We start from the raw sequence: 20,060 nt of genomic DNA, 5'->3' as shown, positions 1-20,060 counted from the left end.
GTTCTATTTGTATTAGTTAATTTTCAGACTTTGACTATCTATTCTTCTTATTACGTGCTTTTGTCTTCTTATCGTATGAACTTCTTTTTTTTATTCAAGCTTTTATGGTCTATATTTTTATTCCACTTTTCTATGTAATTGTATCATATTGTTCTACTATCGCATGAATGTACTGTTTTCATTACCAGAAGTTCTATTGAACGACTATTTCTCAATTGCGTACATGTGAAGTAACTTCTCCTACTGAAACTGCAATCTCAGCTCTCTCAAAGTCTCTAAGCAAAGGAGCTTGCTTGGTGATAAGCGCTGTTGTATGCGACACCTTCCTACTAAGTGCATCAGCTACACATTCGCCTTACCTGGGTGATAAAGGATTTCGCAGTCATAATCCTTTACCAACTCCAGCCATCTTCTCTATCTCATGTTCAACTTCTTCGGGGTGAAGAAGTACTTCAGGCTCTTATGGTCAGTAAAAATCTGTATCTTCTCACCATACAAGTAGTGTCTCCATATCTTCAGTGCAAAAACCACTGCTACTAACTCTAAATCGTGGGTAGGGTAGTTCTGCTCATGACTTTTCAACTGACGAGAGACAAAAGCAACCACCTTACCCTGCTGCATTAAAACACAACCCAGTCCTTTGTTAGAGGCATCACTATAGATCATGAAACTTCCAGATCCATCTGGCACTGTAAGGACTGGCGCTGTCACAAGCTTCTTCTTAAGCTCTTGGAAACTACTCTTATATGTTGGGCTCCAATTAAAAGGAGTCCCCTTCCTGGTCAACTGAGTCAAGGGACTGGCTATACGAGAGAAGTCTTTCACGAACCTCTTGTAATAACCTACTAGACCTAGAAAACTACGAACCTCGTTAACTGTAGAAGGTCGAGGCCAATTGGTAACAACTTCAATCTTTGCTGGGTCAACAGAAACTCCCTCACTGGATACTACATGGCCAAGAAAGGACACCTTCTTCAGCCAGAACTCACACTTTAGAAAGCTTTGGCATATAGCTTATTGGCTCGAAGAGTCTCCAAAACTCGATGCAAATGCTCCTCATGCTCAGCCTTTGTCTTGGAGTAAACCAAGATGTCATCAATAAAAACTATAACGAAAGTGTCCAAGATGTCCTTAAATACCCTGCTCATTAGATTGATAAATACCGCAGAAGCATTGGTCAAGCCAAAAGACATTACAATAAACTCATAATGCCTGTATCTGAAATGTAAAGCAGTTTTAGGGATGTCACTGTCTCTAATGCTCAGCTGGTGATAACCTGAACATAAATCGATCTTAGAGAAAACAGTGGCTTCTTGTAGCTGGTCAAACAAGTCGTCAATCTTAGGCAATGGAAAGCGGTTCTTGACTGTTACCTTATTCAACTCTCTGTAATCAATGCAAAGTCGCATTGAATCATCTTTTTTCGTCAAGAACAGTACTGGTGCTCTTAAGGTGACACACCAGGTCGTATGAAACCCTTATCAAGTAACTCCTGCAACTGGACCTTTAGCTCTTTCAGCTCATCTGGGGCTATTCTATAAGGAGCTCTAGATATAGGAGCAGTGTCTGGCACCAGCTCAATAACAAAGTCAATCTCCCTAGATGGTGGAACTCCTAGAAGCTACTCTGGAAAGACATCGAGGTACTCTCTCACCACCGACTCAGATGACATAGAAACTTCTGGCTCTCTAGTGTCTACTATGTTGGCCAAGATACTCCAAGTACCCTGGTTGAGTAGCTTACTTGCTTTCATAACTGAGATGACCTTAGGTAGGACCACAGTTCCTCCTCTCTTGAACTTGAAGCTAGTCGCTGAAGGAGGGTTAAAAACTACCTCCTTGCATGAACATTCTATGCTTGCATGGTTAGCAGACAACCAATCCATACCTAGAATTACTTTAAAATCCCACATGTCTAAAACTAACAAGGTTACATCTAATACATGGTTTGCTATCCCTACTTGACATGCCTTTATCTTATCTTTAGACAACATGACTTCTCCCGATGAAGTAGAAATAGATAGCATACTACTCAACGGTTCTACCTCTAGACATACATGTTGAACAAACGCAGAGGATATGAAAGAATGGGATGACCTAGAGTCAATAATACGAATGCAAAGTGCACCAAGATTGGGAGCGTACCTGTCACTACGGTACCAACTTGCTCGGCCTCCTGACGAATAGTGGCAAAAACTCTTCCCAGTTGAGGAGTGGGAGTCTGGTTCGATGTAGTCTCAAGCAGTTTCTGAGGACAAAAGTCAACTGTATGCCCTGGTTGCTTGCACCTGAAACAAACTCCAATTCCTGCTAAGCAACGACCTCCATGATATCTCTCACAGCTCCGACACGCAGGTAGTTCTTTCACAGTCTTTCCTGTAGCAGCAAGCTCTTGGTGATGCCGCTGGAAATGACCTCCTGACCTCAGGTTCCTCTATGGCGCTACAGTAGGCTGCAACTCAGCCTTCCTCTTAAAACCTGGGGTTGTCCCTCTTCCTACAGCTTTGGATGGATTACCTTTCTCATGTAGACTCATGTCTAGTGCTAGGCGGAGTGCATCAGCATGGGTGACTGGCCTAAAGGCTCAAATGAAACCTTGGAAGTCTAGTCTGAGACCTCTAACGAACTTTTCGGTCTTGGTGGCCTCATCCTTTACTACCTCGGGAGCAAAGCGGGATAGCATATCAAACTCTGCATCATATTTCTCAATGGTCATGTCGCCTTGCTCCAAGTTTAGGAACTTTTGCTGCTTAGCGTACCTCACATTGGCAGAGAAGAACTTAGCATAGAACCTCTCTTTGAACTGCTCCCAGGTTATCTTGCTAACGTCTCTACTTAGCATCCTCTCAGCAGTCTCCCACCAGGCGATACCTCTATCCTCCAAGAAGAAAAGTACGAATTGCACCATCTGGTCATCAGGGCACTTCATGTACAAGAAGATGGTCTTTATAGAGGTCAACCACATTTGCGACTTTGGTGGGGTTATCCATGGACCCGTCAAATGTTTTAGGTTTGTACTTCCTAAAACCTCTCAGATGTTTGGCCTCTGCCAACAGTTGGTTTGGCACGGGCTGAGGTTTTACTAGAGCTGAAGGAGGTGCGGTCAGGGTTTGCTGGGTAGCATGGAACGATGCTAAAGCGTCCCTCAGTAGATCCTGATATCTCTTCTCCATGGCAGCGAGATCTGTTTGAGTGACAGGTGTGGTAGGGTTGGCAGCTTGCATGGTAGGCTGCTCTTCAGGCTAGGTACGTCCAGCTCTCTGTCTTTCCTACCACCTTTACGTGCTCCTCTACGTGGCGACATTTTTCTTAAATTCCACTAGCATAAGTTTTTCACAATACAGTCGTAACATTCATACTTTAACTAGTTTAATTCAGGAAATGTTATAAACATGACATCATCTTAATCATAAAAACATACCTGGCGAGTGACGAAGGGTCGTATTAGCCATAGGGGTAAAAACAAAAAGAAATACTTAAATTTGTAAGTCAGTCTGCAGAACCTAAAAACTTAGGCTCTGATACCAACTGTAACGACTCAACTCCTTATACTAAGCCGAAGTCATTACTAATTTAAAAGATAAATAAAATTTATAATTTTAAAATAGAAAAATAAAATATAACCTCAAATTTCTCATTAAAAGCACAAACAAATGCATATGGAAATAAGTCTAAAAATAAAATCCTAACTTGGGCCCTGTCTAGTTTTAAAGAAATAAAATAACAATAAAAGAATAAAATAAAAATGTAAATACTGGAATCCAAACAATGACATAAAGAGGAAGAAAAATGATTCCTGTGGCTCGCCACAGTCACTTCTTGTCAGTCGCCAGCTTGCCTTTGCCCTTACCTCTACCTCTACTTGAAAAATTAAACAAGAAAGAGTGAGTATAAAAATATACTCAGTAAGGGACCCACTACTAGTCCCGTTAGGTGCCTGTTAACTTCCTATTAGAGTCTTGTAAAATGGTACCCTTGAGCTGGCACATCCCCGAACACATGCAATTTGTGATCCCGTAGGAACATATCTAGTCTTCGGTAACCCAAAGGAACACCTAGGACAAATTGGTTTGTAGTGTACCCGAAGGAAACAGTAAGACAACCGGGCTGTGAGTGACCCCGTCAAATCACTCATAATCATGTCTATGTCTATGTCAATGTCATACTGGACTGGTGATCCCATCAGACTATGCAGTCATAAAAAAGGTGGTGATCTTGAGGGACACCCATGTCGGTATGACTGTAATAGAAAAAGCTAACAACAAAGAAATCCGTAGCATGTAACATGTCAAAAAAGACGTCGGCATAAAAGACGTCGAGAATAAGAGGATCTCCCGACGCATAAGGTAAGACGTCGGGAGAAAAAGCTATTCTTGATGCATAAAGTAAGACGTCGGGAATAAGAGGTTTTCCCGATGCACAATTCATGCGTCGGATACAAGACATCAAGAAATAAGGGGTATTCCCGACGCCGTAAGTAGTGCATCGGGAAAAGCTTCACGTGGGAAATAAGGGAGATTCCCAAGGCCTAGGTTTTTTCGACGTCGTAAGTGTGCGTCGGAAAATATATCTTTAAAAAGAAATACATCTTAAATGAATATTTTTTTTTATTGAAACAACTTTCATTGAATGAATATGTGTGCGTCTGTGCATCATAGGGTTGGCCTAACATTGGACAAACAAGAAAAATCTAAAATTTAACAAACTTTTTCAAGTGTCTTTTCTCGAGCTTTCAGTATAGTGTCGGTAAAATGGTTCCTTAGCAAAGATGCACGGTAAAGCCTGTTGGGGAAGGCTTTCTCAACGCAATACATGCATCGGGAAAGCAGACGAGGCTTTCCTGAGGCCGTGGATTGCGTTGGGAAAGACGGCATCGGGAGAGGCTTTCCCGACGCGTGACCAACACAACGTTGGGAAAGCCTATCCCGAATCACTTCCCCCGATGTTTGTCCCGACGCTGAAGACTGCGTCGAGAGATCATTTCATGACGTATTTTTCACTTTTCCCAACGTTTTTCGGCGTTGGGAAAATCCTGATTTCTTGTAGTAACATTTTCATAAACATGACATATCATAACAATTATAGCATACTTAATCAATATTGTAAACATGAACATAACGCAGTCATCCTTATCAGCATACTACTAGTCATAACATAACATCAGTTCACGACATCAATCATCAATACAATGTCAGTCATCATCAATAACACTGAGTTATGCAATTTAGCTATCATCCAAGCAAAACCATAAATACATGCGGTCTCTTAATTTCAGTCGAAGGTCTAGTAGTAGAATCTCTTACCTGGAGATTAACTCACAAAAAAATTATCCTAACAGTCCTGATAAAGCTCCTCAACAGTCAAGCCATAAGCACAAATGAACCTAATAACTAAAATTAATAAAATAATTACTAATTGCCTAGAGTCCAATTCAAATTATTTCAACTTACCCAAAGTTGAACATAATTCCAAATTTATCCTTGGTTTAGGAAAATTCTTCGGTTCAACCCCTAATTGAGCTATCAAGAAAATAATTCAATTAAATCCATAATTAAATTATTTAAGGTCTGAAATTAATCTTTGTTGGGAAACAACCAAAACCCAAACAAAAGTTACCAAAAATAGGTTAGGTGGCTCAAATGGCTGGGTCAAAGGGGACTCGGCTCGGCTGGAGACAATAACGGCTCGGTAAGGGGTGGTTGGTGCACACGTCCAACTCGGACGCAGGAGGGCGGCTCAGAGCAAAGACATGCGCACAGCTAAGGGGAATCGACTACATGTGGCTCGAGGTAGAGAAGATGACGCGGGTCTGCGGCTCGGGTTGAGGTGAAGAAGGTTTCGCGGGTCAGCAGCTCAGGTCGAGGGGTGCAGTGACACACGAAATGACAGACGATTTCCACAGATCGACGGACGAAGGGCTCGATGACTTGCAACGGATCTGTTGCTCGGCGAACGTCACGTCAGAGAAAGTCCGACTGTCGCATTTGGCAGTTCGCAAACGGTAAAGCAGAGAAAGAACCGAATCCGTCTCGACGACGATGCAGAGACGGACGACTTGAACGGCTCGACTGGCTGGACGGAAGGACGAGCAGAGAAGACCGACGATGGTGAATGAGGGATGGAAGTCGACTGGGGCACGACAGCTAGGGTTTTAAGAAGAAGATGAGTACCTTTTTTTTCCACTTTCAATCTTTACGAGGGTTCTTTAAATAAAGTAAATAATAATAATAATACTATTATTATTATTTCTTTTCTTTTTCACTTAATCCAATCCCCTAAACAAACTAAGTCTCAAATTTTCTCTCTCTCTAAATCTCAAATCTTTTCCCTCTCCATTTAAACCCATCAAATCTCCTCTTTAAACCAATCATCATTATCTTTCAAAAATAAGTATCCCTACTTAATTATATTATCCATATAATATAATTATCTTACCTTCATAACTTAATTAATCATACAATTAACTATATAATTAATCAAATTTTCTCAATTACAACCAATTAATTCATCAACTCCAAACACTAAAAAAATAAGATATTTTCTTAATATCTCTTAAAATCCAATCTTCACAAGTCAAATAAATCAACCAAATAACACCCAAAAAATTCAAAAATTTAAACTTAAGATAATTAAAAATAAATTACCTTGAATTTTGGGGCGTTACATAATCCTTCCCCCAAACATATATTATAATAATAATCTTTCCCCCAAACGCATATTATTATAACACTACTATCATAATCCCTCCCCCAAACACATACTATCATAACACTACCTTTCATATTCCTTCCCCCAAACACATATTACCATAACACCACCAATAGTAACCCTTCCTCCAAACACATATTATCATAACAATGGGATTATCATAATCCTTTTCGAGCCACCATCCGAGTCGATCCCTTCTACTCTAGCCGAGAGACGAGCAACACGTTCAACCCATCCTTTTTAGAAAACTACAATCCTCTATATTTGAGTCGGTCCCTCCTTGCTAAGCCAAGCCAACTTGTTTTAAGTAATTTGCTTTTAAGAGACATCTAGTATTTTGGTAAGTTTTTTGTTGTGTTTGGTATGCCCAAATAAATATCCCTTGGATCTTAAATAATTGAAAGTGTTAAATTAAGTTGAGTTTTTTGTTCTTTAAAGCTATTTGGTTATCTGGAGGAAGGATTTATTTGTGGAATTTTTCCCATTCAAGGCTGTTTTGGTTTCAACCTTAGCCTTGGGGTAAGTTGGAAACCTAATTAAATACTTACACGTTGGATGAGAAATTTATTGAATTAGTTTCATTTATGTTTAGGACTTATCTGTTCGGAAAGCTTTGATTGTTGCTATTAAGGATAGATTTTGTTAAGTAATCTCGATGTAAGAGATTCTCTTAGTAGACATTCGAACTAAAGTTAAGAGCTTACATGTAATTTCTCCATTATGCATTGATGTAGCTAAGATGCATAATGCATTGATGATGATACTTATGACTGATATTATGTTGATGATGATGACTGATTTACATTGATGATGATGCATGATATATTAATCACATGATTAAGGACGTTATGATTAATATTCATGTCATTTATGATGCTTATGATATGCTACATGCTATGGATGATTGTTCTGTTAACTTTATCTATTAGGGTCATACCTATATGGATGTCCCTTGAGATCACCACCTTTTTATGACTGTATGGTTTAACGGGACTACCAGCCTGTCATGATATCTTATATTTTTTAGTGATCTGACGGGATCACTTACAACCCGATTGTCTTAAGTGTTTCTTCGGGTTCACTGAAGACCAGTTTGTCTTAGGTGTTTCTCCGGATTCATCGAATACCAGTTTTGTCTTAGGTGTTCCTTTGGGTTCACCGAAGACCAGATGTGTTCCTACGGGATCATTAGATTGCGTGTGTTTCGTAGCGCACCAGTTTACGGATACTTTTTTACAGGACCCTAATGGGATGGTAACAGACTTCTAGCGGGATGTAACGCCCCAAAATTCAATGTAATTTATTTGATTATCTTAAGTTTAAATTTTTGTAATTTTGAGTGTTATTTTGCTGATTGATTTGATTTATGAAGACTGGATTTTACTAAATATTAGGAAAATATCTAATTGTTGTAGTGTTTAGAGTTTATGATTTATTTGGTTGTATTTTAGAAAATTTGATTAATTATATATTTTATTGTATAATTAATTAAATATTGAAGGTAAAATAATTATATTATGTGGATAATATAATTAAGTAGGAATATTTATTTTTAAAGATGTTTGGTTTGGAGAGAGAGGGAAATTTAAGTTTAAAGAAAAGATTTGGTGGGTTTTAAATGAGGAGAGAGTGTGTGAAGATTTTGGGAAAGAGAAGAGAAAAATAAAAATAAAAGTTTTTATTAAATAGGGCATTGGGATGCGTGGGAGTCTATTCACCTTCTTCTTCCTCAAGAAAAAACCCTAAAAGAAACCCTAACCCTAATCCTGCCCCCGCTGCCATTTGCTTACGCCGACTGCCGCAAGGAGACCAGCCGATCCTCTCATCCATCCTCCTCCTAACGTCCATGCATCGCCATCGAAGAAAGCTGGTCGTCGTTCATCTTTGCAAGCCGATCATCCCCAAGCGTCTCCGTCTCTTTCTCCGTTAGCGTCTCCGACGACCTACGGTAGCCGCTGTCTACTATCGTTTCGTCCACCGCGAGTCACGCATGGAAAGTCGAGCAGTGAATGCTTCAACTCGCATCGTCATTTTATCAGTCGTCGCTTTCGTCTGTTTTCTGTCGCATAGCCAATTGTCCGTCGGTTGACCGCCAAGTAGTCACCATCGTGGAAACTCTATCCAAGCTGCGCGCCTGTGCCAACTACCACGTGAAGTATGGGCCATGCGCCTGTACCAGTTGTCGCATGAAGTCCAAGTCGTGCGTGCCTTAGCCGAACCGCCCTCCAACGTTCGAGCCACACTCTTGCGCCAGCCGCCCCTACCCGAGCCGTTTTCAAAGCCTTAGTCAAGCCACCCCTGTTTTCCAAGCCGTTTGAGCTGCCAAGCTTAAATTTTTGGCTTTTCCCCTAATTTTGGTAAGTTTTGATTGAGTTTTTGGCATACCCATCAAGGATTAATTTCAGACCCTAATTAATTAATTGTTGGATTAATTTGACTAGAGTTAACTGGAAACTGAGCTGGGAATTTGTCCAACTAAGTCTAAATCGAGTTCGGCCTCGATTTTTGGGAAAGTTAAATCAACTAGATTTTTGGATCCTTAATTGACTGCGAGTTGAATTATTTAAAATGAGTTAATTACCCTTATGGCTTAGGATTCTATCCCTTGGGAAGCGTGACCATGACTGTTAGGAAAATCTTGATTTAACTAATCTTCAAGTAAGAGATTCTACTACTAGACTTTTGACTGAAATTAAGAGATCGCATGTGTGTATGGTTATGCATGGACGATAGCTAAATTGTATAACTCGCTGTTATTTATGATGAATGACATTGTAATGATGATTAATGCTGATGACTGATGTTATGTTATGACTAGTAGTATGTTTATAACTAAGATATTTGGATAAGTGTGCTATGTTATGATTGTTATATTATGACATGTTTATTATAATGTTATGACACGTTACATGCTATGGATAGGGTGAACTGTTAGCTTCATCTATTAGAGACGTATCCACATGGGTGTCTCTCGGGATCACTACCTTTTATGATTGTGTAGTCCAACAGGATTACCAGTCCATTATGACATTGATATTGACATAGACATGATTATGAGTGATTCGACGAGGTCATTCACAGCCCGATTGTCTTAGTGTTTCCTTCGGGTGCACTAAAGACCAGTTTGTCCTAGGTGTTCCTTCAGGTTCATTGAAGACCAGATGTGTTCCTATGGGACCATAGATTGCACGTGTTCGAAAACGTGCCATTTCAGGGGTACTACGTTACAAGACTCTAATAGGAAGTTAACAGACACCTAGCAGGACTAGTAGTGGGTTCCTTACTGAGTATACTTTTATACTCACTCTTTCTTGTTTAATTTTTCAGGCAACGGTAGATGAAAGAGCCAAGGGAAGCTGACGAATGACAAGAAGTGACATCTAGCCATACATGTCATTGACCAAATGCACTTTTATTTTATTTATCTTGTTCATTATTTTTTTTAAACTAGACAGGACCCGAGTTAGGTTTTCATTTAAATTTCTCTTTACGAACATTTGTTTATGATTTTTAATAAGTATTAGAGGTTTTAGTCTATTTCTTATTTTTAAATTTAAGAAAACTTTATTTACTTTTAATTAGTAATGACTTCGGCTTAGTATAAGGAGTTGGGTCGTTACACGGGACTAGTAGTAGGTCCCTTACTATGTATATGTTTACACTCGCTCTTTCTATGTTTAATTTTTCAGGCAGAGGTAGAGGTAAAGGTAGAATGAAGCTGGAAAATGACAAAAAGTGACTACGACTTGCCATAGGTAAACTTTAGTTGCTTTTGCTTTTACTTTACAATTTTGATTTTTAGTATTTTTGTATTATTGCATTTATCAGACGAGTTATTTCTATGATCATTTTTCTTTGAAAATTAGACAGGGACTGTAACGACCCAGCTCCTTATACTAAGCCGAAGTAATTACTAATTTAAAAGATAAATAAAATTTGTAAATTTAAAATAGAAAAAAATAAAACAAAATATCGAATTTCTCATTAAAAGCATAAACAAATGTATTTAGAAATAAGTCTAAAAATAAAATCCTAACTCGGACCCTATCTAGTTTTAAAGAAATAAAATAACAATAAAAAAATAAAATAAAAATGCATATACTGGAATCCGAACTATGACATAAAGCGGAAGCAAGATGATCCCTATGACTCGCCACGATCACTTCTTGTGAGTGGCCAGTTTGCCCTTGCCCTTACCTCTACCTCTACCTGAAAAATTAAACATGAAAGAGTGAGTATAAAAATTATACTCAGTAAGGGACCCACTACTAGTTCCGCTAGGTGCCTGTTAACTTCCTATTAGAGTCCTATAAAGTGGTACCCCTGAATTGGCACGTCCCCGAAGACGTGCAATCTATGATCTATAGGAATATGTCTGGTCTTCAGTGAACCCAAAGGAAACACCTAGGACAAACTAGTCTTTAGTGTACCCGAAGGAAACACTAAGACAATCAGAATGTGAGTGACCCCGTCGAATTACTCATAATCATGTCTTTGTCAATGTCAATGTCATACTGGACTGGTGATCTCGTCGAACCACACAGTCATAAAAAGGTGGTGATCCCGAGGGACATCCATGTGGGTACGACTCTAATAGAAAAGCTAACAGCACACCCTATCCGTAGCATGTAACATGTCATAACATTTTCATAAACATGGCATATCATAACAATCATAGCATACTTAACCAAAAATACCTAACCATAAACATAACACAGTCGTCCTCCTCAACATACCACTAGTCATATCATAACATCAGTCATCAGTGTCAATTATCATTACAATGTCAGTCATTATCAGTAACATCGAGTTATGCAATTTAGCTATCGTCTATGCATAACCATATACACATGCGATTTTCTTAATTTCAGTCGAAAGTCTAGTAGTTGAGTCTCTTACCTGGTGGTTAGCTTAATCGAAGCCTAACGGTAAAATCACGCTTTCCAAGTAACGAAATCCTAAATAGTTAGAAAACATCAAATTTAATAACTTGACCCTCAAAGAATTAAAGGTCCAAAATACATTCGAAGTAACTTATCCAAAATAAAGGTTGAGATCAACTTAGCCTTAACTGGGAGAATTCCTCAGTTCCACCTTTGAACGATCCAAACGGCCCTTAAAGAAAAATAATTCAATTTAATCCAAAATTAAATTATTTAAGGTCCAAAATTACATCTTTGTTGGGTATCCCAAAAATCCAATCAAAACTTACCAAAAGCAGATGAAAAGGACCAAAAATTGGCTTGGTGGCTTAAACGGCTTGAAAAACAGAGGAAACAGTTAGGCGGCTTGGTTAAAAGGCAGAAGAGCTCGACTAGGACTACTGGCGCAGGCGTGTGGCTCGAACGTAGGAGGGCTGCTAGGCGCAAAGGAAAAGGTGGCTCAAGCGGCTGGAAGACGCAGCTCGCGCACGCATGACTCGGCGACTGGGGGCACGACTCTGGTGGTTGCAGGAAGGCTTGCTGTCGGGTCAACTCGGGTTTGTGGCTGATGGTAGCAACGAACGAATGGTGAAGGGCATGGCTCAACTGTCGTTCAACGAGCGATGGACAGACCAACGGCAGCGTCGGAGGCGGAGACGGCTAACGACTTGCCTTGCGACGAAACGACACAGACGATCGACTGTCGAACGGCTGAGACGTGAGATGGTCGACGAGGCTTGACTACGATGGAAACGACACTTGGAAAAGAACGGCGGCGACGCGGTGTAGGAGCTAGGCGGTGGCGGCTAGGGTTTGAAAAATTTTAGGGTTTACTACAAGAAATCTGGCCTTTAATGTCGGTTTAAAACCGACATTAAAGGCCTTTAATGACACTTGGCGACCAACATCTTTTCGAGCGTTATTAAAGAACTTTAATGTCGGTTGGGCTTCAATGTCGGTTATAAATCGACATCTTTGAAGGTGTTATTGAAGGCCTTTAATGTCGGTTCATCTTTAATGTCGGTGGATAACCGACATTAAATATTTCTGTAATGTCACTTATGATACATCTTTAATGTCGTTTTTCCACCGACATTAAAGATGTCTTTAATTTTTTTTAACCAACATTAAAGTTGTCTTTAATGTCGTTTTTTCAAATTTATTTTTATTAAATCCTTGCATTATTGTCCATTTTGTATGACACCAAATAGTTAAAAATGAAATCTTTTACTTGTACATATACAAAATGAAATCTTAATAATGTGTACATTTATATACAACTTGGCTCCACACACAAAGAAATTATGAAGCTTAATTATTATACACTGATCATCCTTTAGAAAAAAAGAAAGAAAGAAAGAAAAAGAATATATTGAGAGAGTAATAACTAAAACTGCAACTAATAGCAAACTAGAACGCTTCACAAATGACCATCTTCAAGATCTTGTCACAAAGATGAGGGTCTGCCTAATTGTACTCACTTGCAACCATTTCTTCTATTGCAGTCATTTGTTTAGTGATAGCTCCCTGTAAAAGACATCAAGATGGTTGAATTGATAAGTAACAATGTTATGACCTAGTTATAATTGCAAGTCCTCGCAACCCAAACCTACGTAACTAAGTATCCATATCACAAACAAAACAAAAATGTAAAAAACAGAAACCAACTTATTTAAGAGAAAAAAAAGGTCGTTCAAAGCAAGCAAACCACATATCACAAAGATTTTTTTAAAAAAATCTTTAAAAGAAAAAACACCACACCAGGGCCAGTGGTATTTCCTCCTTGCCATAACCTGACTGAAAAATATGGCACCAAACTAGAAAGAACAAATGAACTTTGTGAATAAATAATAAATATGGCATCCTGTTGGCTGTTACATGAAAAATATTTCCTACACCTACCTATTAGAACACAGCTTCCAATCTACTACAATCCCAAAACATATGGGTAAAATCACTCGAGCAAAACAAAAAATTACCGCTGAATGAACGTTGCTAGATCGAAGAACACAGAACTTTAAATTGTCTGTTAATATTAAACACATTAGGTTATTTTTTTCCTACATTGAACATAGAACCTTGGGAATGACATAGGGAACATTCTCCTCAAGGATAACATCCCACCCTTTCCTAGCAATAGCTGTATTTAGAACACTAAATGAGCTTTTAGAACAGTCTCCAGCAATATAAAGAGAAAAACAAATACAAGTGGACCTTTTTTTTTTCAAGAAGAAGAGAGATAATATACTATCAACTTAAGAACATGGAGAATTTACTACTATTCTGCTAATTTTACCAAGTTTCTAAAATATGAATAACTGGATCATTAATAATGGTAATACATTAACATTTTAAAGGGTCACAACTTAGCGCTAGAAGCTAAATATGGAAGTCAAAACAATGTAATTAAGAAAAATTTTCAATCATATAATTTCAAAATAGAAAATATCACAAAAGTTGAATCAATTACGCAACACTAACACAAATCATGCCAAATTCTTCAAAAACAGTAACAAAAGTAGAAAAACACCATAAAAAAACTTAATTCTCAAAAAATAATATGCGTATAAAAAGCAAACACTGTGGAGATAAATCTGAACAACAATTGGAAAGCCACACATACCAAACATCGAATTTAGATATGATTACGCGCACCTGTAAGCCGTGTAAGAGAGAGCAACACAGGTAAAAGACTTTTCATTAAGTAGCTAAGCAAACAAGTTCCTTACAAATGCAAATGTGGTTGCGCATGGGAATTGCTCGAAGTTTACAGTCAAAGGATAGACGCCAATTAATCTATTTAGTATCAAATTTTGTTTGATCATATAACATGGCTGGTTTGTTCAACTTAAGTTTACAACTGAACCAAAAAAATAACCTTCTAAATATGGAAAAAGTTAACCTTGTTGCTCAGTTTACTATACATCGGAGAACAATTGCACCTACATGCAGATTAGTACATGAAAGAAATGATATACATACTAACCTGTAAACAACTTGAAGGATGTTGGAAGTGAGCATCTTTGAGTTGTCCAAGCAAGTTCCTACTTTTTGGATAAGTAAAGACCTAGATCGATGATGATCGGTTTCGCTCGGTGACTCCTGAAATGATAGATAGGTTGGTTATCATAACATGGCAATGCTTATAATTACTAGATCAGAAAAAAAAAACTTCAAGGTATTAACTACTACATACAATTTCCACCCTGAAATCTGAGAATGCTCAATAAAATTGAAATTTCTAGTTATGTTGGAGAACACATGAAACAAATCTGCACATTTAAAGAGAATTTGATCATATGGAAATATATTCATCAATAGGAACTGGAAGAGATGAACTGATCATAGAAGTATAAAACAAGTGTACTAACCATCTTATGTCATCAATGGATAATCTGAAGCACTTAAATTTATAAACCAATCCCAATCCAGACTCTCCCTCAACAAAACCGATATTGCTTGAAGCGTGCAAGCAATCATTGTAGGACCTTTATATGTCACCAAATTGGATTGAGCCATTACACACACATTTTCTACCTCATTGAATGTTGAATCAGCCTTCACTAGATTCGTCAGCAGGGTAACTGAAATGAGCAGAGTTGCAAAGAATGGAACAATCCATTTTCTATCGTTGAACATCCTTTCTGAATGAGAATTCATGTTCTTCCTCATCCATGGCGGGTTCAAAAAGCCACCCACATTCGCTTTATGCCCTATCATTCCGAATAATGCTCTTAACCACAGATTGATAACTCACACAAAGCCACTATTTCTATCGCTCACTCCTCTGTCAAATCTCCAATGCTGTTATTAAAGCGACCAACAACAAGTTGGCCATAACCGCAACTGGCCTTGTGTAAAATGAAGAGGAAAGAATGGAAATCATTCGACGTATATTCTAATATTGCTCAGAAACAATCAAAACATGCTCAAAAGAGAAACCTATTTCACCTAAACAACGATCTAGCCAAAAACCAACAGTACAAATTAAAGAGAAGTAACTCAAAATAAACGGCAAGCAAGTAATACAATTGAGTCAAAACGCCCAATTAATCAAAGAAACAGATAACTGCTAGATTTCCTTGAACAAACTCAGATCTAAATCGATTAAAGTAAAGTACAGAGCAGGTGGCAGGGAAACACTCGGACTGTGAGCTTCACAGAGCTCACAAAAGAAGGGAAGAAAAAGAAAACCAATAGAATACTAGGTATTTAGAGAATGAATCAGAAACGGCAAAAAGAAAAAGCCATGTTATATGCTCCTCGTTTGGTCATGGAGGATCCTCTAGAGAGCTTCTCATCGCCTCTGATCAATCGGTCTTTCTCTTCAGTGCTGTGAGGAGGATCCGACACCTACAGCATCAAATTCTTCTCGAAATTTGATGGCTTTAATGATATCTTTGAGCTTGCCTTGGCTGTGAAGAGTAGAAATAGATTAGGAATTGGGATTTGGTAGAAGAACATGGCGATGTGGAGCACGAAAATCATTTAGGAGACACAATATCCTCAAAATCAAACGTCATTACGTTGTAAGGACCTAAAGAGGAAGAAAATATTGAGAATAAGCAAAACCCAGAGTCAGAAATTTCTTAACAACTTATAGGCATTTCTTCTTAAAACAAAGATGGAAGAAATTACCTGAAACTCATGGCCTCAGATTCCATATATAAAACCCACAACCTCCATTCTAAAATCTCCATTCTTTCCAATATAATCTCTTCATTTATGTTGTTCCTTTCTACCATCTTTCCAATCTCTTGTTTGCTGAGAAAAAATTGAAAACCATAAAAAAAAAGGTTAGATCGAAACAAAAAGGGGAAAAAGAATGAAAATATAGAGGAAAGAAGATAAAAATAAAAATGGCCAGATTCGATGCTGTGGTCAAATTGAGCGCAGTTGGTAGACACGACGACCGACGAACGGATGTTCGATGGCAAGGAGAAGTATCGACGTTGGGTCTTCCTTCGACTGAAGAAGATGAAGGAAAGGGAAATGGAAAGGGCAAGAGAAATGGAAAGTGGCAGGAGAGATGGTGATTTAGGGTTTGAAACCCTAAATATATCTTTTACAAAATTATTATGTTTAATATATCTATAATGTCGGTTTGGAAAAAATAGATCTTTAATGTCGGTTTAAAACCGACATTAATCCTTCATCTTTGATGTCGGTTTAAAACCGACATTAATCCTTCATCTTTGATGTCGGTTTAAAACGGACATTAAACATCCGTATTTTAAAAAACGACATTAAAGATCTGTTTCCATTTTCTACAACTGACATTAAAGATCATATTTCTTCTAGTGCCTTTTCCTTTTTTATCAATGAAGAAGATGGTTGATGTTCCCAAGGCCTATTAAATTAAAAAAACTATTATTATTATTTTCCCTTTTTCTTATTCCTTATTTTATTCCAAAACAATCAAATCTTCTCTCTCTTCATTTAAACCCACCAAATCTCCCTTTTTAAACCAATACTTTCACCAATCACATCAACCTTTCTCTAAATAAATATCATAATTATCTTTTCCAAATAATAATTATATTTACCACTATATAATTATTATTTTAAATTTCTTTCTCTCTCTCCACAAAATATCTTTCTCCAAAACAACTATCCTTACATAACCATAATATCTACCTCATAATTATTCCAACTTCAATTAAGAATTAATTAATATAATTAATCACATTCTCTCAAAGACAAACAATTAGATATTTTTCCAAAATATCTAATAAGTTCCAATTAAATATCAGAAATTAAATAACACCCAAGATTTAAAAAAAATTTAACTTAAGATAATCAATATAAATTACCTTAAATATTGGGGGATTACAAGGACCGAACTAGGATTTTATTTTCTAGACTTATTTCTATATACTTTTATTTACGATTTATAATTGAGTATTTGAACTTTTCAATACAGTTTAGTGTTATCTTCCATTTTGTTAAGAAAGTCTTTATTTATTTTTAATAGTGATAACCTCATCTCAGTATAAAGTGTTGGGTCGTTACAATATTGATGGATTGTACTACTGACTGAACTATGATATACCTTAGCATGTTTGTTTTGATTGGTTATGTGTAGAGAATGAATTGTTAGGTTTAAATATGTTTTGATGCGACTGTCATAGACTGTTTAGAATGGACTGAGGGGTAACTATTAGCTTTATCTATGGGGTAGTGTACCTTGCAGGTACAATGTTCTACGAGATCAACACATGTTGTGCATCTTATGGTAGAGGATTGACTAGATGAGTCAAGTGGTTGCATTTTTTATTAAGAGAATAGGATATAACATCTGACTTATATATATACACATACATACACACATACATACATATATATACATAACATACATACATACATATATACATATATGATGTATGTAGATACACATACGTATGTATGTGTATATATGTATGTGTATATGTATCTAGAAATATGGCTATACCCAAGTTGGTTATGCTAAAAAAAATTCTATAATGTATGAAATCTAGAAATTTCTGGGAGTCCGTTATTTCTAGATTCTTAAGGTGAGGGACCAATATCTTGGAAATTCGAGATTTGATCTAAGAAAAAATGAATTTAATCAATGTTTTTTTTTTTTTAAAAAAAAGCTTTATTCGTAGACTAGCCTATGATAGATTTTGAGAAATTGCAATAATTTCTTATTCACTTAAGGTGAGGAATATTTCATCAATATAGTCTAATTAATGGAATGTTTTTTACTTGTTTTATGGGAACGTTTATTGAAATATTGGAGCGAGGAGCAATGAAATAAGAAACATTTATAAAAAAAATCTTATTTTTTCTAAATGAATTCAAGATAGTAAATTTAGTCACTATTTTCTAAACGGGTGTTACGGGGTGCTAACTGCTTCCCCATACACAAATGACTTCCGAACTTAACTCTAGTTCTTTTTTGTAGACCATTTTTTATTTTATTTAAGATTTATTTACTTTATTTCAACGTCCAATCACACCGTAAAAAAGATTGGTAGTCACACTAGAAGAAATCTAGTCTTTAATGTCGGGTGAAAAAAATTGAAAATGGCTTTAATGTCGTATTTCAAAAGGCGGATGTTTAATGTCGGCTTTAAATCGACATTAAAGATAGAGCTTTAATGTCGGTTTAAAACCGACATTAAACACCCTGCTTTTTTAGAACTGACATTAAAACCCATTTTTATTTTATTTTTATTTTATTTTTTAATTTTGTAAAAATTCAAGTTTCTCTCTCTTACTTTACTCTTTTCTCAAACCCTCCCACACACTATTTTTCATCTTTCTCAAATTTCTTTCACCCTTCTCAATCTCATCAGTTTCTTCCCTCTCTTCTTCGACAGCTGCCGCTACCACCACCAGCATACATCAGATTCTTCCATCCCTGTCGTCATCGTCAGTTTCTTCCATCCCTTTTTGAATATGTGATGTGTTTGTTTGTGTTTTTTTTTTTTTTTTTGCTTTGGATCTATTTTTCGTCCGCATCCCTAACCTCTTTTTAATGGGAAAACTGAAGTTGAGCAACTAGATAAGGTAATATGTGGTACTGTGGTTTTTTCTATTGTTGATATTTTATTAATAATATGAACTCTTGTATCATAAAAATGGTGTGTTCTGTTCTTATTCGATGCTAATAAGATTGTTTTCTTCTTCCGACCACAGGTTCGATCGACGACCATCTTTCCGACCGGCTCTGCCAATTACTTGAACTACTTGACCACCGCAACCACCGGCACAACCCATGTTGAACTTCCGCCTTCACTATCGCTTCTTTTCAGTTACTCTTTATCTTCTTCTCCTTTCATTTTCTCTCTCTTTCAGCCATTCGTAGTACGTTGATGATGAATCCGATCAAGATTCTCCGGTCTCTCACTTTCAACGCTACTTCAGAATCAAAATCACACATCCAGATCCCGATTACGCCTCCGTCGTCGCCTTCCTCAGATCTCAAGCACAAGAAATCGGTCTCCATACGCAGGTACTCGAGTTCGTTCCAGGTAAGCCTCTTCTTCTAGTGACTTGGTATAAATATTTCCTTATGGATTTCATGCCTACTTATATTTGATTCATGTCTACTAACAAGCAAAAATTAAAAAAACTGGTTGAACTAAGTCATTTTTTATCGTTTAAGAAAATATGTTACATTCTGGTTTTATAGAATATAAAATATAAAATATTAAAGGCTAAATGACAATTTGGAACTTTAAGGTCTAAAAAGTTTGAGTTATCGGTTATCCTTTACTTAAAATGAAAGTGTAGCTTATAATTCATTATATGCTTCATGCAACAAGAGATTGGTATATATATATATACTGAATAAAAATAATGTTAAAGGAAGCTAGAAATAGGTAGGGGTAATTAAGCAGAAGAAGAGTACGGGAGTAGTAGTACTGAGCAAAAGGATATAGATGAAAATGTCAATAATTGT

At 37.1% G+C, this 20,060-nt stretch overlaps 1 protein-coding gene across 1 annotated transcript; it reads right to left on the bottom strand.

Moving 5' to 3' along the window:
• Nucleotides 1–1,447: 1,447 nt before the first annotated feature.
• Nucleotides 1,448–2,907, bottom strand: LOC127149744 (uncharacterized). The gene is made up of 4 exons (XM_051085611.1): nucleotides 2,595–2,907; nucleotides 2,145–2,417; nucleotides 1,647–2,046; nucleotides 1,448–1,598 (listed from the first exon to the last, which is right to left on the bottom strand). The coding sequence occupies exons 1-4, from the start codon at nucleotides 2,905–2,907 to the stop codon at nucleotides 1,448–1,450; spliced, it is 1,137 nt and encodes a 378-aa protein (XP_050941568.1).
• Nucleotides 2,908–20,060: the final 17,153 nt, after the last annotated feature.

This window comes from Cucumis melo, chromosome 6 (assembly GCF_025177605.1).
Source record: "Cucumis melo cultivar AY chromosome 6, USDA_Cmelo_AY_1.0, whole genome shotgun sequence".
NCBI lineage: Eukaryota > Viridiplantae > Streptophyta > Magnoliopsida > Cucurbitales > Cucurbitaceae > Cucumis > Cucumis melo.
This window is presented reverse-complemented; position numbering and strand designations above follow the sequence as displayed.